Here is a 25,071-nt window from a genome sequence, read left to right on the forward strand (position 1 = left end):
CCATTCAACCATTTCCATGATCTATGTGGAGATGACAAAATGAATTCCTAATGACCCCCTCTTTCCTCCCTCCACCGAAGCCTGTTTCTGAGAATAAATCAGCTCAAACATCGCCTTTCTCAATACTTCCTTTTGGCTATGGATGTTTTTCTGCATATCTTCTGGAATTTCTTCTTTAAAAGGGCGGGGGGAGAATCTGTCCCCACACTTTACCTTCCTTGTCACTATACACCACCTTGTTAAACAGAATTAAAAATGGTTTCTCTAGATCCAGTGGAAAGTTTCTAAAAAATAAAAATAAAATGTTGAAAGGTCCACATGAATGACCTAAAGCAACATTGTCTCACCTCCCAACCAATTTGTGGTCTCTTTAGAACCTGGGCCAATTGGCAGGATTCCCAGGAGGATGGTGGCATTTTTCTGATCAAAGATAGAGAACGTTTTGTAGACACATCACTTCATTGTTCATGATCTGTGTAGTCATCCTGTCCACATCAGAATCGAAGAGGGAATGTCCCTGTAATCGTTGTCAGTGTTCGCGAAAAGTATTCTCGTTTACCTCATCGTCAATGTTTTCTGTCCTTGAGTAAAACTGAAGTCCTGCAATGGTTGAGTCTTACTGCTTCGCTGCTTTCTTCTGACTCATACAGAGTGTTGTCATCATCATGGTGCCATTCTGGCCAAAATTTCCTCCTTATCTCTCACAGTACATAGCAAGGTTAATCATTCTCCTAAGAAAATACAGGGAGAAGGAATAGCATTATATGATTACCCACTGCAAAGCCTCTAACGTATTATTAGTATTTTATCATCATCATCGAGAAAATACATTCATTTGTATTTTCACTACCCCGAAATAAAACTGGTTTAACACTAGGTGTCTGAATCAGCGGGATGGGCCGTATGGGAGGGAGTTCCACAGAGTTGAACCTCACACTGAAGGGAAGACTTCTCGTTCAGATCATGCATCTGGTCCTAGGAACCACTATTAGTGGTCCTCCATTATTATCAGTGAGCAAAATGGATGTACAGCCTTAAGGCGGCCCTAAAGTTATTCCCAGGCCTAAGTCATTCATGTGCACTAGTACATAACTTTGAATCTGCCTGGTACAGATGGAAAGCCAATGCAGATTTTTTTTTTTTCCTACTTGTGTCTAGCCCTGGCATTCTGCATTACCTGAAGTCCCAGACCACACCAAGGGCAACCCCCATACAGTATGTTGCAGTATCAAGTCTTGAGGTTACCATAGCATGTACAAGAGTGGTCAGGTTGCTGTTATATTTTATACCTCCTCCTCCTCCTCCTCCTCCTCCTTCTTCTTTTCTTCTTCTTCTCTCTTCTTTCTTCTCTTCTTCTTCTTCTTCTTATATTTTTTATTTATTTTACTTCATGTTGTTGTGTTTTCCCTAACAGGACTCAAGGCAGCTTACAGTTAAAATAAGGACCACTATATGCTTAAGGCTCTCCCTATGATAACTTGCTGATTTCTTTTGGAAAGGTATTTTCATATACAACCATTTGCTTCACAATCTTTGGCTACATCTCAAAGTACCATCCTATTTGTCATACTTTAAAACACAGTTTTATTGACTTGTTCACTGTTATATGTAACAGCAGACATTATCTAGAAGAGAAAAATGATATATGTCCTGAGGACAACGTGGGACAAAATGAAGCCTAACAAATTGCAGTGGATGAATGCTTTCCCCTATAACCTGTTTTTTAGAACTGTAATAGACATAGGTGATGTGCAACCTGTACCACCAGGTGGCAGGGTTGTCTGAGATAAACTCGCCATTCTTCGGGATTCCATAGGAAAATATTCTGTAGAACAATATTACTTTCACATACATAAACTTTTAACATATCTTCTGGCAGTTCCCTCACTGTGAGAAGTGAGGTTACAGGGAACCAGGCAGAGGGCCTTCTCGGTTGTGGCACCCACCCTGTGGAATGCCCTCCCATCAGATGACAAAGAAATAAACAACTATCTGACTTTTAGAAGACACCTGAAGGCAGCCCTGTTTAGGGAAGTTTTAATGACTGATGTTTTAATGTATTTTTAATCTTTTGTTGGAAGCCGCCCAGAGTGGCTAGGGAAACCCAGTCAGATGGGCGGGGTATAAATTATTGTTATTGTTATTGCTTTGGGACAGTTCAGCTGCAGATGCTCTTGGGCAAAACTGATTATCTTGGCCCATTCTAGTCTGGGTTCAGATCCAGTTGGGTACCAAAAGCAGCCTCTCACCCTGAGAGATGAGAAATTGAGAAGGGCAGGGAGACCCTGTTGATTCTCCTTGATCTTTCGGCCGTTGATCACCATAACCTCCTGGAACACTTCAGAGAGTTGGGGTACCATTTTACAGTGGCTTCTTTTCTACTTCTGGGGTCAGTTCCAGATAGCAATATTAGGTAATTGGGAGACTAATTTTCCGGGTACGAAAGGGTACAATTTGTCCACAATGTTTAATATCTATATGAAGCCACTGGGCGCAGTCATGGGGAGATCTAGAGCAAGGTGTCACCAGCACACTGAGGATACCCAGGTCTATTTCTCTGTAGCATCTGAATCAGGAGAGGTTGCGCATGGCTAAACTTGTGCCTGCCTGGATGCAGTCATGGACTGGATGAGAGCTAATGAACTGCAACATAAATCAAGATGCTAGTATCGAACAACAGAGGTTCAGCTGGCCTCGATCAGAAGTCAGGCATTTAATAACTCTTCCACAGGAGATTTGGCAGGCATTCTTGCTTTTTACTTTCAGACATCACTTGAAGACCATTTTATGCCCACAGGCCTATGCAGTTGTTTACTCAAGGAAATTTTATCCTGACATTTACTGATTGCTCTCTATTGTCTTTATACTTTGTTTGCTTTTTATGTTGCCATTCATCATCCAGATGTTTTGTGAGAGGGTGATATATATTAGTTTGACATTTAAAACTCTGATCTTAGACCATAGGTTTTCCCTGAAGTCAGAATTCCCATGCACACTTAACCCCTTAAGTGAAGAACTATGCCACCTGGCTCCACCTCCCTGATGGTGCTCACCATCCCAGTTCTACCTTCTGACTTCCCTGTCTTGGCCAAAAATCTGAAGGGAGAGCTAACTGCACTCACATAGCTTGGATAGCTCAGTTGGTTAGAGCATGTTGCTAACGCCAAGGTTGCAAGTTTGATCCTCATATGGGACAGTTGCAAATTCCTGCATTGCACAAATAGGCCTTGGATCAGATTGCAAACAGATCCTTTCCATTCACTATCAAATAATACCTTCAAATCTATAATGCAATTAAAGTAGCCCCTACCTTTAATTAGTCTCTCTGGCCTAGTTCCTGGCAGTGTCCACATTGCCTGTGCTAGATGTCCAAAGACTGTAGCATCTAAAGTGGAAAGTTTGGGCCCCATGATGTACTTCTTGTCACCTACAAAACAAAGCCAAAAGCATTTATATTTTATTTATTAGCCTGTGGGTATTTATTTATTTCCCCCCTCCCAACTCACATACTCAATGTTGCCTGGTGACATCCTGCTATTATCTTCAAAGCATTAAGCTCAGCAGTCGAGCTTTTAAATCACAAATCCCCAGGCACAAATTTCAATGATTGTAGAATGGCATTGCCATGTCACTGCAGGGGTATTTCAGCCAATTAATGCATCGAAAGGAAGAGTGTGTTAGAGTTCATATATGAGCCTGCATTTGAGGACTACTGCAATACAACCAAGGAGTTTTGTGTGTTAGCAATGACAGACAATTTCCCCCAAAGAATCACATAATCCCACAGTGCTCATTTAGCACAGAGGTGGGGAGCTTCAGTGTGGTGTAGTGGTTAAGAGTGGTAGACTTCCGCTTGCGACGCCATTATGGGTGGTCGTGGGTCGCTTCGGCTGCGAAGCACCCAGTTCATCCCGGGGGTCAGGAGCCCTGCAACCGCATAGCAGGGCTCCGGTTGGGGTGCGGGAAGAGCGTCCCGTGCCCTGGGCTCCCGGCTGTGCCCGTTGTGGCTCCGAACCCTTCCCCCGCACCCCTGTAAAGGGGGAGTGGGGGTGAAGGGACTACGGAGCCGGGCCATAGGGGAGAAGCCCCAACCGGGATGAAATTGCGGCGGCAAAGCCTGTGATGAGCGTCTAAGTTCTACCTGTCATTAAGGAGCTGATAAGAACCCGGAGGCTGTGAGTAATTGATTGACTCTTTGTATTCCTGGAATGCTCTGGGGGAAGAAGAAAGGCAGCCCGCCTCCCTCCCTTCGGCTGCTGAAAGAAATTAACTCTTTAAGTGACTGCTGCCACAACAATCATTAGAAAGTATTTGGAATTTGAAAACTGAGTCTGTTGAGACCTCCCTTTGGGGGTTAACTGGGGGAAAATATCTCCGTTTGAAGTTTTGGTCTTTATACTCCTGCCTCGGAGAAATGGCGGCGACTTGGAGTGTCGTAGGAAAAATTTGAAACAAAGGAAGGAAGAGACAGGAACTGAAATCTGACACTCACCCTCTCTCTCAAAATGCTGGACTTCGCGCTCACACTGGTATCGAACTCATATTTAAAGGATGAGGAAAAGCTCACTATTTTACAGATGGAATTGCTTGATCGGAAACTACAAGTCTTGAGTGGAATCATTATAAAAAAGATCTACTTTCCACAGAGGAGGCTTTTCAAAAGTTCTATACAATGGAATCATGCCTTGGCAAAGAGCTGGGAGAGGCGTTTGAAAGATGGTCTGAGATGGCTGGGCAAAACCGGGAAAAGCAACGGGAAATGGGAAAACTTACAACATCCAGACCCCGAGGTGGCAGCTCGGGGGCGAGGGACATGGAATTAGAAATTTTACAAGAAGAAGAAGCAAAAGAAACGGAGGAGCCCAGAACGCAGATGAGGAACGCCTTGAGGCTCGATGCGGGGTTTGCTGTGGATGCAGCCTGGACCTGTGGACACTTGGAGCAAGACAATGGAGATTTGGCGCTGGAGAAAGACAGGAAAAGACAATGGACAGAGGAGGAGTGGGTTGAAGAACTAAATGTATAATCTAAATGGTCTGCCATGGTATCCGAAGTCGGAGTGTGAAGTCGGTTAATGATAAGTTATTTTAAATAAGTAAGGAGATATTGAATTTTAAGTCAAAAGCAGCATGATAAAGGACAGAAGAAATAAGTTTAGCTATAAGAATATTTGGTTAAGATTTAAGGTATAATGCAAAGTTGGAGATAAGTATGTTTTCTTTTTTAAGTAAAGTTAAATTGTTTTTATAGAGAAAAGTTGTTAAGGAAATAGTATATTGAATTAAAACCGAAGGTGAAAAGGCGGGGGAAGTCAAACGTCAAGATTCAGAACTAGAAATTTTTTTTTGTAAGGTTACAAGTAAGAAGAAGAATCCTGACTTTATGTGTATTTGTAGTTGTTTTTCTATTTGTAGGTGTGGGGTTGGGTTTGTGTTATATTATGAAAATGTTAATAAATTCTGTTTAAAAAAAAAAAGAGTGGTAGACTCATAATCTGGGGGACCGGGTTCGTGTCTCCACTCCTCCACATGCAGCTGCTGGGTGACCTTGGGCTAACACTTCTCTGAAGTCTCTCAGCCCCACTCACCTCACAGAGTGTTTGTTGTGGGGGAGGAAGGGAAAGGAGAATGTTAGCCGCTTTGAGACTCCTTCGGGTAGTGAAAAGTGGGATATCAAATCCAAACTCTTCTTCTACTTCTACTACTACTACTACTACTACTACACTAGCAGCCTACTACACAAAGGCAAGAGTCTCACCCATTGCTCTCTCTACTCCTTGCCTCTGGCCCCAGGAGTGTAGGGCTGCTCACCAGTGCCCGGGGCAGATGCAGAGTGTGCTTGTTCAGCCCTCACCTTGGACACCCCCAGGCAGGCACCCCCTGCCCCTACCACCAATGGGGAAGAGCTTGGGTGCCGGATGGGACGCATGGAGGGTGATCTTCACCCTTCGTGCTCTTCAGCCCCCACCACCGGCAGGGCACAACAGGAATCTCTGCAGGGGTGCACCTGGTTTACACCCCCCAATTGTGCGCCCGGGGCACCAGCCCCCTGCCCCCCACTACACCACTGCCTCCCCCCCCCCCACACACACTACACCACTGCCTGGCCTTGCATGCCATGGGCATCTGGCCTCCAAAAGGTTGCCCACAGAGAATTGTGATGTTGGGGCTGACAAAGGTTCCACACCCCTGAATCAGGGTCATCATTGCAGAGGCAAATGGGGATGCTCATTCACAAGGGAACTCTATGTGTGCATTATTGTAGAGTGGAAATGTGTACGGTAATTTTAGGTGATCCATAGTGCCAGTATATTTAATTATTGTAGAGAATTTGAATGAATCATGGCGCATTCCCGAAAACATGTCTGAATCCTAGAATGCTGAGCCAAGTCTTCAGTGACATCAGCTCTGCAGGTTTCCTTTCAACACAAAATTACTCTCACGCAGAATCAGAGTTGAATAGCCAAGACTGTGCATAATGAGAAATTAATCTCTAAAATCAACACAACTAAATAAAATGTAAGTTGGCATATGAAAGCATCTCACAGTGGCTGAATTTCTGAAGCATGTGCAATTTGGATTGTGGGGGAGATTAATTTAACACATTCATGAGGCATATACCTAAACTATGTGTCAGGAAACTGTCCCCAGCTCAGCGCAGGGTGGTGGAAGGGCTCTCGGGATCTTACAGAGAGCCCCGGCCCCACCTGACCAGCAGCACGTCCTCTTCCAGCGGAGGAAACAGCGAGGTCTCCAGCGGGGAGGGGCAGGCAGTTTCGGGTCTTGAGAGCAGAGGCTCTGGGGATGTTGGAGAGACCCTGTACTCCCCTCGCTCAGCAGGCGAGGAGGGAGACACGCCATTTCCGGCATCCCAAGTGCGCAGAGGGGTGAAATGCAAGGAGGGGAGGATACCGAAACTATGTTGGGGTCACAGCCGGAAGGGGCCACTCCGGATTCTCTGAGTGACTGATACAGACATGAACTTGTAGCTCTGCACTGTAAATAGCATGCACAATAAACCCCATAAAAGACGGCATGGAATCTTGCCTGGTTACTCGCGAGCAACCACCCCACGGACCTTACACTATGCATGAGATGAAAGTGGTAAAATGTAATCTGTTGGAGTAGCCTATCAAAACAAGTGATTATGCATTTTTAATATAATGTAATGAAAGGCACTGTACATTACCCAGAAGACCCGCCAGAGAGCGCATGTCTTTCTCCATCAGCCTGTAGATCTCTTCCTCAGAGAAGCGGCCGATGCCGTGGCCGTACATTTCCCGCCTCACTATTCCTTTCGTTATATGGCAGAGAATCCACTTCAGCAGGTCACTAAAAGGACCAGTAAAGGAAAGCATCTTCTGAGTCTCATGGAGATTGTCCACCCACTGGCAATATGCTAAAGTCCTAGAATGTGGTGAGGGGGGAAAAAACGTTTATAGCTGTGAGGAACACAAACACGCTTCTCTCGACCAACCCGAAACGGAAGATAATAAACATGTATAATAGGAAGAACAGGCTTTATTGAGGCAGTAGATTCCCCAAACTTCTTTTGTGCTATACTGAAGCAGAGAAAAGCTGGGGGCACCATTTCACCACCTAGCTAGATCTACTATGAAGAGAAGGATGACAGTATAATTATCACTGGGTATTTACTTCTTTCACACTCTTATTTTTAAAAATAGTAGTAATAATCACACACACCACACACACTTCTACCTCATTAATACTGTATTTAAAACATTTTTACACCTTCATTTCCACAAAATGCCCATAATTATCTTGAAAGAATCAAGTTTTTCTGAAGCTCAGGTATGAGCAATTGGCTAGCACCCCCACAGGCTTTTCTATACATGGTGTGGGTTACTCTTTTGAGGCCTCTGGAGCTATTTGCCAGACACATCTTATGCAATGTACCTTCCCTCTGCAGTGGCATATTCTGATCTGGAAATACCATTTTGTGGGTTGGTGTATGAGCGGCCCTACCTCCCAGCAGGAAGTTGAACCAGGTGGCATTTTGGTCCCTTCTAACCCTTCGGCTTACGTGATGGTGATGTCAGTACAGTGGGAGCTCGGGTTGTGAATGCGATCTGTGTGGGAGGCGCATTCACAACCCGCAGCATTCACAACCCGCGCGCTACGTCTGCGCTCGCACGTGACGCAATTCAGTGCTTCTGCACATGCACAAGTGCCGAAACCCAGAAGTAACCTGTTCCTTTATTTCCGGGTTCAGCGCGGTGTGCAACCTGAAATTGCACAACCTGAAGCGGCTGTAACCCGAGGTATGACTGTAATTACAAAGTAGTGACTGCAGACATTTTTGAAACAAAGGACTGCCTTGTGGATTAATAATAATGTTCTATAGCAATGCTTGTTTGAGTGTGAAAGCCACGTTTAATGGGATTGTTAATTACCTCTCTCAGAGACACTTGAATATTCCCCTTTCAAGAGGACTGCGTGCAGCTGGAACCAGAGATGCACTTGTCAACACAGTATATTAACAGAGACTTCCAAAAGCTAAACATGCAAGGAAGCTACCAAGACAGGCTTTGCGCTTGCGTGTCCCATACCCACCCACCCAGCCAGCCCCACCCCTCACCTCTTTCTCAGGACTATTCGGGAAGCGGAGCAAATCACAACTTTAACAGAGCAAGAGATCAACAATGCTCTCAAAGATAGGCGCAGTAGTTTTTCAGCAAGGTTCAGAATGAAATATTTATAAACCCAGAAATACTTTCTAAGTGGTGTCAATTCAGGTCGTTTACCCTACGGAGCCTGTCTACCGGCTCTCTTCCTTTGCCTCCTCATGCTGGCTTTTGAACAAAGTCGAGCTTCACCATTACCCTAATGCAGCTTTTACCAACCAAATGCCCTCCAGATATTTTGGACCACAAGCCCCACCAGTATAGGAGCACAGCAAGCTGCCTTAAACTAAGCCAGAGCATTTAGCTCAGTACTGTCTTACAACGGCCATCAGTAGTTGCCCACAATTTCAGACAGTTGTTTCTCCCAGCCCTACCTGGAGACGCTGGGGACAAAACCTGGGAGCTTCTGCATGCAAAGACCACACTGACTTGGACTGAAGGGAGTTGTCATCCAAAACATCTGGAAGGCACCAGATTGGTGAAGGTTTCTCTAAAATGACAGAGGGTGGCCTCAGGTGACCCCACTGGGGGGGGGGAAGCTTTCCAGTTAGATCACACAAACAAACTTGGTCCCCTACCCTGAAAATATGCCAAGTGTGCCAGCAAGGTGCTTTTAGCACACAGTTCTCACTTCAACCAGCTGGCTTTGGAAGTTCCAAGTGCCTATAAAGCTCACAGAAAACAGTCAGAACTGCCCGGGGCTCCCCAGTAACCTTGACAGAAATCATTCAACACCATGCAGAAACTGATCAAGGAGAAGAAACTGCCAAGGAGATAAAGAATTACACAACTTTTAGAAGACATCTGAAGGCAGCCCTGTATTGGGAGGTTTTTAATTTGAAGTTTTATTCTGTTTTTAGTGTTCTGTTGGGAGCCACCCAGAGTGGCTGGTGAAGCCCAGCCAAATGGGTCGGGTGTAAATATATTATTATTATTATATTATTATTATTATTATTATTATTATTTAATGCTTTATGCTTTTATTATGTTTTTAGATATGCTGCAAGCTGCCCAGAGTGGCTGCAGAAACCCAGCCAGATGGGCTGTTGTTGTTGTTGTTGCTGCTGCTGCTGCTGCTGTTGTGTTGTTGTCCATATTCTTTTTTTAAAAAAAAAAAACAGATACGCACAGAATGAGCAAAACAAATGCCATTTTAGGTCTTATATACAAAGGTCTTGTATGAGTACCCATCTGCAACCTGTGCAAGAGAGCCATGCCCGGGGCATCTTTTTCGGAGCCCCAGATAGCAGCCCTGAAATCACTGCTAGTGCTTCTCAGCTCCCACACCACGTGTTCAGACTGTCACTACTTGGGAGGGGGGGATTCAGTCACCTAGGGGCAGATTAAGGTTGCACAGTGACAGTTGATTAGGAGGTTGTTGGTGCAACAACAACCTTCCTCCCAAAACTAGACTTTTTTGAAATGAGGAACGCGATAGGATGATGCAGGCATGGGATAACACTTGCTTTGATGCGACATCATCTAACCTGCCTGCGAGCAAGATAGATTGAATGCATGGAATCATAGAATCATAGAGTTGGAAGAGACCACAAGGGCCATCCAGTCCAACCCCCTGCACATTCAATAGCCAATGTTGTCTAATCTCCCTGAATGCAAATCTGAAATGTTCAGCATACATTAATGTTCCCCCCCATGCCTTCTATAGATTAAGATGCACTGTTCAATGATGAATGTTTATTATATTTATTTCTCTACCCCTCCCTGATCGTTTGGGTTCTATTTGTTTAGTGTTTAGTTTTGGATATACTTTTTATAATATCACAAGCTATTCTGCAGTCAATGTGTATGTATACATGCTGAAATATGAAAAACCTTCCAAAAATATGTGTTTGCTTGTTTTAAGTGTGGGATGACACAACATCATCTAACTTCCCCACAACCCAAACTGTATGCATGCTCATTCAACAGCCAACACAGTCTAATCTCCCTGCAAAGAAATCAGGGTGAATGTGCGTTGGGAAGCACTTTGGGTTGCCAGAGCTCAGCTGCAGAAGCTGAGTTGGGGGGGGTGGAAAGGAGGAGGAGGAGGTGGTGGAGGAGGAAAGAAGAGAGAGTCACGCCAGCACAGCAAAAGTCTTTTGTGGATCCAACCCTTAATTATTTATCAAGCTAAACTACTTGCTGAAATGGAACAAGAGAGAGACGACATCAATAGCAGTACTTTAAAGGAAATAACAAAACAGTGGTTGAAGAGGAATGTAATGAAAGGGAGGAACCCTCCCAGCTTCATCTCCTCTGTCCTGCACCTTTATTGCTGAGAAGGAAAAACCAAGGAGTATAATTTTAATCATTTCAATCCCCCAGCATCTCCAGACAGGTCTGGGAATGTCCCCTGTCTGAAACCCTGGATAGCTGTTGCCAGTCGGTGTAGACAAAATTGAGCCACATGGACCAATGATCTGATTCAGTATAAGGCTGCTTCCAATATTTCTAGTAACGGATAGCAATGGGTGCCTATTTTAGAGGGAGCTCTTGGACCTTTCTTTCTCAACAGGCAACATTCCGTCAGGAATTCTTCCTGTTCAAATAATGAGTATATGGGGCAAGCATGCATTGATGATGATGAGACAGTGGCCACGATGAAGGAGTCAAAGCACCTTGGACTGCAATCCATAGGTGGCCTCCCATCCAGGCAGCTTACAGGGCCAGAACCCATTTGACTTCAGAAATGCACTGTTTGCCTTCAACACATGCTCCTTGCATCTCCAAGCACATTGCCATTGTATGGTGTCAACTGCTTTGAAATGGCCCAAAACCATACAGAATCTTTGGGGAAATTTATTGAAACTTAGGCGGCTCTGTGGGCTTATCTAGATGGTACAATTCTTAACTAAATGCACTGAAGAGGCTATAAAGGAAGTGGACAAGTTGAATAACATGAATCGAATGTAAAATATAATATGGGGTGGCATAGGTTAATTCAGAAAATGGCTTAAAACAGGCCGCTACGTGAAGAATCCTGCCTTTGATTAGGGAGGTGAAGCAGCTGGCTTTCACTGACTTATTATGGAAGCAAACATTGAATTCCTAAGAACATGAAATCTCTCTATGGCATTCTAACTGTGCTTTTTCCATTATCAAATCCTCCAAGTCACTGTTGTTCTCCCTGGGGTGCATGAGAGGCATTTGTTGACTTGATGAGGGGTAATAGAGAATAAGCCTGGGTGCAAGGAAATGGAAGTAGATGCGACTGTGCATTTTCAGCCACCTTTATTGTCTGCATTTCAATTTTGCATAATCCCTTCATTTTGTTCCTTCCTACTTGTTGCCTTATAGCTGATTGATTAGACTGAAAGACCTAGGAGGCCAGAAAACCACTTTGGGCAACTGCTGTAGCCCTTGGGAAAGGGCAGGCTTGCCATCAAAATTAAAGAGAGATAAACAGAGGCTACAGCCCTATATTTCTATGCAAACATAGATATTGCCGGGCCTCCTCAAAGTTGATGAGCATTGCCATTCAAATGGTGTGTGCACACCACATCTTGTGATCGATTATGTGGGGCGGGACTTACCTGCCCCCCCCAAAAAATATTTTATTCAGGTTGGCACCTTGATCTGCAAAGTTTATGCATCTGTGCCCTCTTGTCTTTTGGGGTGAATGGAATCTTTTCAGGTGGTGTGAGTAAGCAGAAAAACAATGCTAATATAACTAGAAGACAGAAAAGAGAATTGGGTCTAAGAAGTGTGCTACCACGTCTGAAATCATTAGAGATCATCTAATATCCATGGCAACTTACCAGTAAAAATGCTCCTCCACCATTTTTGTAACAGCTCTAGAAACAGCTCTTTCATGCGGGCCAAGATGTTTGTTTAAATTGACTCCAAGCTTCTCTTCCAGAAAATCAATAATGAATTCTGTGCCGGACACTTTTTTGCAATTGTATTCAATCCACGGCATTTTCCCTTGAGGGGAAAGTTTTCCATCGAAGTAGTTCTAAGAAAAGAAGTACCAAAACAAAAACAGGGGGAGAAATCAAAATCACATTAAAAATAATAATAATAACAAACAACACAAATCAGTAATTCAGGCTCTATTGCTAAGTCAACAACAAACCAACAGGTCACAACCAAGCATTACGTCTGCTCCTGAATGAATGGTGAGGTGTTTTATCTACCTCTTATGCTTTCATTCTCTGCCCGCAGGAAAATTTGCTGCAGGGGGACTCCCAAGTGTATTGCAATGCAGTTGAGGAACAGAGGAGGATAACAAGAGCAGACTGTGATGGGTGACTGGGCAGGAGAAATCACAGATGCCTCATTTCTAGAGTCAGAAACATGCTTTAAAGGTAAATTTGGCACCTCTCTATTCCAACGTGCAATGCGCTCACTAAACCTGTGTAGGTATGTGTGCCCATCTCCTGAACCAGCTTACATTTTTGGACATTTCTAGACCAAAAGTAGGTAATAGACAAAATTGTAAAAAAGTGAGATAGCCCTCAGCTGGATTTTTCAGACTCTGTGGGTATATGTGAGACTCTACCACCAACTTTAATCCCTTGGCAAGTCCAAAAGACAGATGGCTAGACTGAGGGTGGGAGGATGCAATTGCAACCCAGATCTAGCCCTTATTCTCTCAAGTGTTCCATATGGGCAACCAATTCTTTCTGCATGTCAAACACCTGCCCTGCCTTCCCATTCCTATTTGAATATGGCTCACTACAAGAAGGTGGCAGAGTGTTAAAGGCAGGTGAAACAGCAAAGGGAAAACAAGAAAGGCAACATACAGAGGCCATCAAGTAGTTAATAATGGTGATGACATGATAGATAGATAGATAGATAGATAGATAGATAGATAGATAGATAGATAGACAGACAGACAGATGATAGGCAAGCATAACACCAGTGATGGGTAGAAAAAATGTTTGGTGGGAATTTTCCAAGATGGATTTTTTTTTTCAAATTATGTTTTTTAAAACAAAAAACCCTCTGCTGCTACATTTTTATGTAAATCATTCTCTACTTTTAGAAATTCATTGCTTCACAAATTTAATTAGTAACATAATGAACCAACATAATGCTAGTCAAATCGAGCAATTGGAATGGAGACAAAACCAGTCAAATCTAAAATCAAAGCTGAAATTAACTTCTTCTCATGGGTCTATTCATGATCACAGTTCTTCAGGCCTGATATGTTTTGGTGGCCTTCGTTTCTCCCATCCCCTTAATATCTAAACAACATAAGCGAAGAGTGTGCAACCGAGTCATTATATTTATATCTCACCTTCCCTTCCGGCAACACTACATGTTTCTCCTCTCCCTCTCACTATCACATATTTACAAGTACTCAAAAAAAACAACCACCTTTACATAGGAATCATTTTTAACCAATTAACATTTAAACCATATGAAGTGTTTTATGGATCCCCTAATCAAATATAACAATTCTGCTTTTAGTTACATGGGAAACAAAGTCAAATAAACCTGCTAAAAGATATCAAATCTGTGGAGGGTAGCAGAATAAATAAATAAATTTGGGGGGGGGGAATCCAGTTCAAAATGGGCTGTAAAATTCACATGGCTAATAATAGCAGTCGTTTGTTACAACCCTTTGCCAACAAAGAAAAACAATATGGTTCCTATGTTGTCACATGTAACAGTGAGAATGACGCAAGCCTGGCACATGTGCATGGCACCATTGAGCAGGCAGGTCATGCAAGAGAGGGAACCTCTTCTGCACATGTATGGACCTCACCGAGTTAAGACAACAGTCAGCTCCCAATCTACTGAAAGTGCAACAATAACAAAAGCTTCTGCCTGAATCTGTTGCTTGACAAAAATAGCGAGGGATGTGAAAAGACAAACTTCAGTATAATCAGGATACACCCAAGAAATAATTGCTTTTTAACAGCAGTTGCTTTCCATTCCACGTAGAATTGCAAATGCCAGGTACAAAATGTATTAACACCACCAGGCAGGTGTTCAAGAGGTCCCTAAGCAAATGTGAACAACTCCCTCTTTCCAGTGTACAGAGGCAAGTGTCAGTGCTTACGTAGCCAAAATCGCATCACCCGCTTACAAGACGGAAGTAGCAGCAGGCTCAGGGGAAACACACCCCTTCCAGGTTTTCAGAAGGGGGGGGGACCCTAAAGAATGGGGATACAGACACCCTGGAAAGAGCATTCTCAATGACCATGAAATGCTGGGTGACTTTGACAGAGGCAGAAGGGAATATCTGGGGGCAGCATGGCTCATGGGCACCACAAGATTAAACAGGAGCACTCCACACAGCAAAATTATGTGGCAGATCCCACTGTGATTCTGTATGTTTTAAAGCAAACTTAGGGGTAGTAGTTCAGTGGTAGAGCATACGCTGTGCATGTAAAATGTCCCAAGTTCAGTTGCCAGCTGTGGCTGGGAAGAATCTCCTGGCTGAAAATCTGGAAAGCCACTGCCTGTCAGTGGCAACAGTATTGGGCTAGACGAACTAATGGTCTGACTAGTTCCTATGTTCATCTGCTTCCTAAAAGGGGATATTCTGCTCTTCTGACCTGGTTCGCCTGCGCTGTTCCACTTGTCTTCATGAAAATTCAGTCCAGATGCATACTGCTCTCTTGGACTTTGAGTTGTTCATTGGATGTGGTAAGGATTGTGTAAGATAGCTATGCAGCTTTACACTCATATGACTGTTACTTTCTTAGCAAGGGGTAGCGGAGTCTTCATCTCTGTGAATTTTGTAGGCAGCAAGAACCGTGAAGAGTCAGAAAAACACAAAAGAGAGAGAGAGTGTGTGAGTGTGTGTGTGTCTGTGTGTCTAAATGGTAGAGATAGACTGAAATTCGGTGTTAATATGGTTTTTTAAAATCAGAATTGTTATTTTTATGGACACACCTAATATACTTACCTATCTATTAAAATTAACATGTTCAATCAAGTAAATGTCACCTTAATCAGAAGGCAACCCTAAGAATAATTGATTAAAGGAGGCAATCACATGGTACAGAACTCTGGCATGACTGTACTATCATTTATATACAAGGATCATTTTTTAAAGCAGTCCCACCCACAAACCTGTCTACTAAACACATGTCAAAGCTTACATGTAAAGAGTTATGTGTTCCCATGTTTAAGCTTTCTACCAAGAGTGCAATATGGGAGTTTTCCAACAAGCTGCCTAAAAACTTGCATCATGATGTGGTACTGTTGTGCAATGACTGTACCACGGGACTCTTTTCTCATTAGAACAGACCAATACACCTATCCTCTAGGTGAGGCATATGGTCCTAAAATAGGTGGCATCATGCGCCTGTAAGTAGCCAAAGTAACATAACATGCACAAGTTTACCTGGTAGGGCAAATCAGCCATCCTTAAGTAAGTCTCCATTTTCAAACAGAAAGGAGATAAACTCGGAATACCATTGTTTGGCCTTGAAAACTGATGCAGTATAATAGCATCTTTTGAATCAACCTCTTGCTCTTTCCTATAAGCAAAACAAGCGAGTAAGTTTTACAAAACAGAATCCATCATGCGTCATACAGCATCAATATGTCAAACTTGCAAAGCGCAATGCAACTGCTGAGGCAAACTTTCCATATGCCATTCAATAGGCTGCCACCATTTTGTATTCGTTAAGCTTTAAGTCACTAAGAAGCACTTTGGACTGCAAGGGCAAAATAAGCCAACAAGTCAAGATGATTCAATATTCAAAATATCTAAAACCTTCCACAGTTAAATTCATATACACACAAATGACCATATTCATAGTTATGATGAAGGCATTATATGTAGGGCTGCCATCTTGTCCAGAAACTGCCTTGATAGCAAACATAAGCCTTGATTTATTATTAGTTCATATCTAATGCTGCTGAGTGTTACTTTAAAGACAACAGGACATTATGCTATACGAAGATTAGCATGGTACTTGTAACATGTTAAAGGAGAAGATAACATGTAGCCATGGACCCAAAGTACTTGTCAAAAGCCTTTGAAGTTAGAATGTTGAGAAGTCCATTTTTTTCTTTTGAAGCAAGCTTCTAGTCCTCATGGTGAGATAAATACTCTTTCCCTCCACCCCGCCTTCATTATTTCAAATAAACTCAGTCAAATCAATCCAAGGATCAACTTAATTTTTTCTATGCCTGTGAGGAACCATTTCAAAATAAATATAACCAGGCTTGTGTATATTCTGAAATCCCAATGTCAGCAAGCAGGACATTTAGTATTGACCAAGGAAGTTAACATCCTGAGAAGATCAGTTTACTTCTATTTTAAAATCAAGGTTCAATCCACTAAGATTGCTGAAACAGATTTGGTTAAAAGTCCCAGAACCCTGGGGTGCAAATATTTACAAAGGTACTTCTTGCATAAGGATGGCATACATGGTTCTTCCTCAATCAATTTTACTCTCACAAAACCCTATGAAACAGCCTAGCAGCTGAGAGATAGTGACTGACCCAGCATCTTCTAGTAAACTTTATAGCTGAGTAAGGATTCGAACCTGGGTTTCCCTGGTCCTAGTCTGACAATCTCAGCACTACACCATTCTGGCTATTCAATATGATCTGTTGCCTCCACCTTTGCCTTCATCCCCTATCCTAGTCCTAGGAGCATCAGGAATAGCAGGCTTCCTAGAGTGATTGCCTTAGGGTGGCGCCACCTTAGAATAACCACTCTAGGAAACAGGCGTGCAATGCACATGTCCACCCACTCGTGCAGCCCTCAGGCTTAATGGTGCATAAGGTCCACTGCCTGAAAGCAGTGTCCAGCAAAGAAGTTCTGTCAACACAAGGATTTCCATTTGTGCAATTAATCTTCCCCTCCTTCTCATTGCGCTGTGTGCCCACACAAATCTGCTCCATAGGGTTGGGGGAGGAACCAGAGCAAAAAGGAGGAACACGGGAAGAGGAAGTTCCATTCAGCAAATGGAAATCCTTGTGCTAATGGAACTATTTTCTTCAATGCTGCCCCAAGTTTGCCACATGGCAGGGCTACTTAAGACACTGGCAGAGGGCAGGAGAAGTAGTGGCCAAGATAATGTGGCCCCAGTGCCTTGCACAGCTCTTTGCCTGTCCTACAAGTGAATATAAGTTATGCAGGTATATGCAAGTGTACTTAGTAAGTAAAATGCATACAGACAAAGTTCCTGTATGCGGCTATTTTGAATTTTAAAATAAATAAAACACATGGAGCCCTGAATATAAAGTACAACACCCACCCACTTTGGTTGGGCATCTTCCACATGCATTAAAATGATACAAAAAGCTTGTTAATTCCATAGAAACTAAAACTTGCAGATTAACAAATCCTTTGTTTTCATAGATTATTTCCCTCAATGGTGCTAATCAGATTTCCACATTCTATAATTTCATTGATCTTAATGAGATGGGATACACATAAAACTTGTGGATAAATAAAAGCTGGGTAACCCTATAGGAATTCTGGTTATAGGGGGCTTCGGTTGCTATGAGGCACCCTGCATGAAGAGATTGACAGAATTAAACTCTTACTATGAGCCTTTGTCCACACAACTCAAAATGTGCTAGTCCTATGACAGCAACAGTATTTATTATTGTGCTTCTCCTAATCTCTTACAGGATTTCATATACTTTACCGAAGTCAACCTGACAGTATCTCTGTGAAGAAACTTCACAGTTAAGGTGAAGTACAAATACAACAATATTTTTATGATATGCATACTGTTTGGATGAAAATTGTCCACTGCGTCAATTGGGGCAGGATGAGGTGAGGGGAAAGAACCTGGCCTCCTGCTCCTGTCCAGAGAGCCAGGAAAAACACAAAGTGCTTGGGTGCAGCAGACAGTCTGCTAAGAAATGGTTAGGCCATAACAGTTTCAAAATATTGTGTGCTTTTGTTACATACTTGCAAGGCTTCAGTTAACAAAAGAATCTTGCTTTTATATGGGTCAGGAGAATTGAAAAGGGTCAAATTGTCATATGTTCTTAAGCAGACAATCTATTCAAAGATCATTTGTCCTCACATTTATAGGCTAATGGGGATTCAGAAGTGCAGAGAGAACTCTGATGATTGTCCAGAGGATTCTGGCAGGAGTGGAGGAAGGGAACAGAAGTAGGGAAAGGAGAGACGGCCTTGTATGGAGTCAATCATGAGAGAACAGTTGGTCAGAGAGTGAAGAGACTAGAAAGAGGCAGAAGGTTAGCAGATTCACTGAAGGCAGACACAGAGGGAAGGCAGCATGAGGGCATTCCAGTTTCAGTTCTCCAGAATAATTACAGGTCAAAGTGACAGCAGCTGACACTCAGCTGCAGGAATACTTCAGGAGGTAACTGACATCATTGTGCATGAGCCCTGGCTGTTGAGTAGCTGACCAGAAGGAAGACTTGAGATGAGAGCTGCAGCAAATCTATCGGAGCGGCAGCCATAGTTGCAAGAGGTGGAGTCCAGTGTGAGTAACAGCTAAGAGGCTATTTACAATACTGTATGTATTTTCAGTGAGACCCTGACCACAGAGAAGACTTGCAACTGAAGCCCATGAGTTAACCAGGGAAGGAGAAAGGGAGAAATGGCTATTGGTTTTGCACAGTGATGAGAACAAGGGAATATTAAGCAACAACAGTGGCTTCACCGTGAACTCTGGCCCCAGAGGTTGGCCTGCAAATATATTTACCACTAGATGCATGACACACACTGTTCACCACCATGTGTGTCTAACCTAAGTATCTCCCACCCAGCACTTTTAGAAAATTCCATTCCAACAGGTTGAGCTCTTAATGCAATGTCCAGATATCAATATTTCCCATAGACACAGTCCAGTCTAGCTTCAGCTGCAGAAAGTATCGTTGTACTAAAGCCAGGGAACAGACATTGGCCTTAAAGCTGTGCTGTTCATTGCAGTAAATATACAGTAGTTACAAAGAATACAGAGTTGGTTAGAGTGAAACAAGAATGCCCTGTGGCTCTTTTTTCTTCCAATTCACCCTTCTCCTGATTGATACCTGTGTCTTATCTGTAGCAAGCTCAACATCCTCTGAGATGGGGGGGGGGTGTCTGCACTGGACTCTGAAGCACTGTTTCCCTCATCCTTGGAATAAGGAAGAAATCTCACTCCACTTGCCTTCCTCAGTGCTTTTGAGCTTCCACCAGCTCCTGCTACAAAAAGAATTGTTAGTGTCTTTAACCACAGTTGGTTAGAGACAATGGTGCTGATAACTCCAAGGTTGCAGGTTCGATCCCCATTCAGCACAGCTGCATATTCCTGCACTGCAGGGGGTTGGCCTAGATCAGGGATGTCCAACTTCCGAGAGACTGTGATCTACTCCACTAAAAAAACAACACTGGCAGTGATCTACACATTGTATTTACCAGAGGAGTTGAACTTTTTTTAGGGAGCCAAAGTTATCTCTCCCCTTGCTTAGTAACCAGAATAAACCTAAAAGGCACAATCCCTTATCAGGTGCTTTTCACTTGTGCGTAGAGTGACACTCTGCTCATCTCTACTGCAACAGATAGGTGATGTTGGCCTTGCTTGGTGTCAAAGACCTAAGTGAGTGCATAAATGACTACAGTGCTCCGTTTCCTGATTGCAACCACAGCGAAATCTCTAATGATTTTCTGGAGCACTGAACCAGTGTTACAAGAGTCTTCTCTCTGATGACTCAGGCAAGTACAAACAGCAATTCAGGATAAATCCTCCTAATTCATTTTACAAACTTACTCAAAATTGTAGCATAAAGGCATGCATTTCCATCTTTAATTGTTCTTGTTTCTCTCGTGGCAATTTGCAACAGTTCTCAGATGTCACAGATATCAGTCTGTTTACTCCTGCTTCCGCAAGGATGGCTCCTTTGTCTACCAGAATAAATCTGTCACAATAATCTGGGTGTTGCCTCCACCACCACCACTCCATACTTATCATCTAGATCTATAGGACAAATTGTTTGCCAGGTGCTGTCCCAAGACAGCCAGGACTCGCAGCCACAGTTATTTAATATAGTTTAAGAATAATAAAAGACCAACTACGGCACCAGTTGTTGACTTCAGGTTCCGGCCTACGACAATCGCAGCTGCATAATTTATCTAAACATTGCTGGTCTCTCATTTTAAGCTGCTTGTGGCATTTACAGCAAGCTACACTACAGTGAAAGAAGACCGTTGCAAATAGATGGAGATGGTATGATTTTGAAGTAGTAGGCACATCTATATTGACTTTTATGTCTACAAACCCTCGTGTCTGAAGGAAAGGGGCTTCGCAGATCTGGGACGGCTTTGGAGGTTTGGGGTACAATTCAGCAACTGTGGGAGGATGTAAACATATCTCAGATGAGAAACACTAACTGATTCTCCATTTGCAAAAGAGAGAGGGGTGTATGGAGGATGTGGTGACTTATTTACAGGGGTGTAGCAAGGGGTGTAGGGGGCGGGCCTCCCCAAGTTCCATAATGGAGGGGGTGACAAATTATCAAGGAACAATTACTGCCCTACTAGAGCAGTTCATAAAAAAACTTTTTTAAATGCCTGCTCCAAAGGTCTTATCTTACTATACTAGGGACTATATAGCTATATAGAAATTTCATGCATATTGGTTAATATCTTGACCCTCCTCCACCAAAATAGCTGTTTACTTGGCTGTTTTCCTATGTCCTGAAGGCTGAAATTTCAGTTCAGTGGAGCACTTACTGTTCCCAATCCTAACCCTGTGGAACGCCATCTAATTAGACTTTAATTTGATTTTGAGTTTTTAGGAGGTAATTTAATTATTGTTTGATTTTATACCAATGTTATGTATCTGATGTTAGCCACCCTGAGCCCAACTTCGGCCCGGGAGGGCGGGATAAATAAAAGTTTTTATTATTATTACTTGTTATTATTCCTTTGTAAGAAAATATGAAATAACGTAAAACCATTTTTGCAGGGGGGGAGGAATCAATGGTGGGTGACAAGAAATTTTCCTCACCGGGTACCACCTGACCTTCCTACACCTCTGCTTATTTATAGCAGGAAGTTTTTTGGGTCTGAGTTCATCCCATTACCACCTCCTAATACCTTTCCCAAAGAAGTAGCATTCCCAGAAAGTTAGAGGCTGACCAGATATTTAGTGGAACTGCTATGTTTGGGTACAACTTGAAGACTTAGAGCATGGTATTGAGTATGTTATACTGAACAGAAAATCTTTTATGCTGTTATGAAACTACGATTAAACTATTGATTTACTGAAACTGTTATGCTCTAAATAAATAAAGACTAGCTTTTGTTGCTATAAGTCAGTCGTCGTCGATTATTGGGTCCAGCGGGATAAACTGCTCATGAGGAGGGGAAACCCAGGGAAAAGACAAAACTGTCCTGCAGGGTGTTAGTTTGTGTCTTGGGGTTTCACTCAGGAGGGGCTAGAGGGCTGAAACATTGTGTATGCCACAGAGCTGCTAAAAGGGTTTAGCTAACTGCTGCAGAGGGATCTGGAGAGAGAGACCCTGGACTGTAGGCAAAAAGGTGTTTAACCCCTGAAGCCCAGGGCAAGGAATATAAACGGCCGCAGCAGCTGGACCGGGACTCTCCCGTTACTAAGATATTCCCATATATAAATACTAGGGAATTAACTTCATTGACGGACCTCCAAGGGACAGGTGGGGTGGATGGAAGTCTGACCAGGAACACCTGACTAAAAAATAAAACAATCACTTAGTAACACGGGAGGGGAGTTGTGAAAGGGAGGTTCGTTGCAATTAATTGGAACTGCAGGCCACAGCCCCTCAGGTTTCCTTGTCTTGCCCTTGGGCCTCTCCCCAGTCCTACTTCATATCTCTCCTGAGTGTCTTTTCCTGGCTGAAATGTTTTGCTGAACTCTCATAATGCCCCTTGGTTGCCTGGTGGGTGATAGAGAGGGGTTTGGAAACTAGCCTAGTGTATCAATGTGAAATTTACATTTGCTCCTTCAATCGCTTTTGCCTCTGGCGCCTCTGACAACACACTGATCATTTAGAGTTTTAAAATGTGAACACTAGTGGAGGGCAGGGAATGGACATGTGGGCCATGGAAAAAATCCCACAGTAAGCAGTTTTGTAAGGGTGACGTATTATGACTCAAAATGATAACAGAAGCAGAAATAACAGAAGGCGCATCCCAACTGAATGGAGTTGCTATCCAATACATGAAAATGAGTTAACAGAAGTTTCCGCTCTGATTCTCCCCCTCTCCCTGTTATCTGCACCCATTTCTATCATATTTGGTGCTTATTTCATATGCTTAGCAGCATAAACACACCTATAGTAGGATAGAGAGGGCCATATAAAACAATGGCACAACCCACCAGGAAGCCCCCAATGCAAGCCCTATTTGTCAGGAGGCTGCCCATAGGGACTACTATTTTGTATGCCCAACCAGTATTATTTGGCTGTGTGTCAAGTACTCCATAATAACCACATTGCAAGAAACCCAAAACAAACCACACCCCGTGAAGTAATCCCATCAACTGCTAGCATTTAAGAGCTGTTATTTTTTATTATTATTATTATTATTATTATTATTATTTTTCCATCTCCCCTAACCTTAAAACATAGTTGGCATGGCCTGATCAGCGTGAAGCATATTATAAAACTCACCTTTTTTGGGGGGGGGCATGAAAACCTGTCTTCAAATCGCACCTGGAAGCCCCCCACCCTTCAGCTGCAGGCTGCATTTACTCAGTCCATAAATGCACTCTACATATGCTCAGAGGCCCATGACAAGCGTTTCACGGGAGCACTGGCATTGAAAACAGGTTCCGGGGTTGATGGACCTTGGGCTCAGACTAAGGCCTGCAGTTGTGATGGTCCACATTGAAACAAAGGAGGTGCAGCTTCTCTTTCTGCCGGTATCCTGGTCCCCATTTGATCGATGCATGATGGCTGATCACAACCCGTCCCTTCCCCCACCCTGCAAGGAATCCTCCCCACCCCACCCTAGGAAAACAACCCCCTCCCTAGGGGTGCCCTTGCTGCGCGCTATTTTGCACCTCCTAGCTCTCCATCTCTCCCCCAAAGACAACCCCCCCCCGAGGTGTCCCCCTCTCACCTGATGGCCAGGAGTTCGTGGAGCAGGTAGGCGGCGGCGGCGAGCAAGGCTCCCCCGGTCAGATAGAGGGTTTTCTTCCACCACGAATCGGACCCCAGCCCGGCCATGACCCCGCCGTAATCCTGCAGAGGGAAAGCGATGATCTCCCCATAAAAGGAGAAGCGCTCGTCGGAGCCCGCGCACCAGAGGCTCTGGTTCCGGCTGAGATCCACCACGCACGACCTGGACGAGGCGAAGCCAATCCCCCAGGGCATGCTGCGCGGCGAGGGCGGCGCTGGATCCCGGTTCCCCCAACGAGCACGGGCGCAGCCAGGGCAGGCGTCTGCATCGGGGGGGAGAAGCAGGCGGCGAGCCGGAGGCTTAGTTAGAGGCGGAGGAGGAGGAGGAGGAGGAAAAGGAAAGCGAGAGCAGGGTGAGCAGCAGCAGCAGCAGCCGCGCCGGGTCTCCTTGGCGAGCTCTGCAACATCATCGTCGTCCTCCTGCAGCTGCTCCTCGCCTTTGTGCCTTTGCATGCAGGAGGGGTGATGTCATGGCTCTCCTGCCTTGGGAAAAAAACAAAAATAAATAAATAAGCCTTAGGATCAATTCATCTACACTGGAAACTCACCCACCCCCGCCCGTGATCCAGGCGCACCCACCCAAGCCTGCCTCCCACTGTGGCGTCGGCTGGAGGGAGGACGAGGAAGGTCGCGGCGGCAAAAGTGCAGGTCTGCCGAGAGCTCTGGGACAAACAGGGCGGGGATCGATGCGGGATTGATGGCTGCTTTGGGGGAGAAAGCGCGCCCCGGTCTGCTTCATTGGTTCATCATAATGGTGCTGTCGTTCCTTCCCTGCAGCTTTCACAACATTAGACCGGACCGTGTCACGTGGGTGGCGTTCAGGTGTGTGTGCGGGGGGGGGGGGGGAACACAGCATCCTAACAAATAAAAGCATGCTTTCTCTTGGTAAACAAAACCCCTGCTTTTTAGAAGATGCAGGTTTTTTATTTATTCGGCTTCTTTTAATTATTAGTTTTCCTTCCATGTTTCGCCATGAGGATGGACAGTGCGATCCTATGCATGTTTACTTAGAAGCAAGTCTCACTCTAGATTCAATAGGGCTGGCTCTCAGATAAGCGTCCAGACAATGGATTTGCCGCCTAGCTCCTCTTGGCCCTCAAAACCATGGTTGCTTCATTCATCACCATACCCCTGACCCAGAAGTCAGTAACCAGTTTGGGCAGAGGACCGTTGTTGCTTTTTACAGAGAATAATGGGGTGGGTCTCTGATGGACCCCATTGCCACTTACTCAAATGGCATTGATGCAAAGGCCTACTGGCATGGACTGTTCTTCCAAACCCCTCTTGGGAGAGGAGGGTGACAGCAGAGCTTCTAGTTGCTGAATCCTATCACAGGGACCAGCTAATTTTCCCACCCATGTTACCCAAGATGCCTCTGGAGATGG

The 25,071-nt window shown here is 44.1% G+C and overlaps 1 protein-coding gene across 3 annotated transcripts; it reads right to left on the reverse strand.

Moving 5' to 3' along the window:
- Positions 1 to 579: 579 nt before the first annotated feature.
- FAXC (failed axon connections homolog, metaxin like GST domain containing) lies at positions 580 to 24,490 on the reverse strand. Of its 3 annotated transcripts, none has more exons than XR_004426210.1 (7): positions 24,266 to 24,490; positions 23,628 to 24,169; positions 15,948 to 16,083; positions 12,403 to 12,599; positions 7,184 to 7,406; positions 3,311 to 3,427; positions 580 to 731 (listed from the first exon to the last, which is right to left on the reverse strand). XR_004426210.1 is itself a non-coding variant. In XM_033143481.1 (7 exons), the coding sequence occupies exons 2-7, from the start codon at positions 24,137 to 24,139 to the stop codon at positions 724 to 726; spliced, it is 1,188 nt and encodes a 395-aa protein (XP_032999372.1). In that variant the 5' UTR covers positions 24,140 to 24,165; positions 24,266 to 24,487; the 3' UTR covers positions 580 to 723. The 3 variants fall into 3 exon arrangements, 2 of the variants coding, with proteins under 2 accessions (XP_032999372.1, XP_032999371.1); XM_033143481.1 differs by having other exon boundaries at positions 7,189 to 7,406; positions 23,628 to 24,165; positions 24,266 to 24,487; XM_033143480.1 differs by having other exon boundaries at positions 7,189 to 7,406; positions 24,266 to 24,487.
- Positions 24,491 to 25,071: the final 581 nt, after the last annotated feature.

The sequence above is a fragment of the Lacerta agilis genome, chromosome 3 (assembly GCF_009819535.1).
Source record: "Lacerta agilis isolate rLacAgi1 chromosome 3, rLacAgi1.pri, whole genome shotgun sequence".
NCBI lineage: Eukaryota > Metazoa > Chordata > Lepidosauria > Squamata > Lacertidae > Lacerta > Lacerta agilis.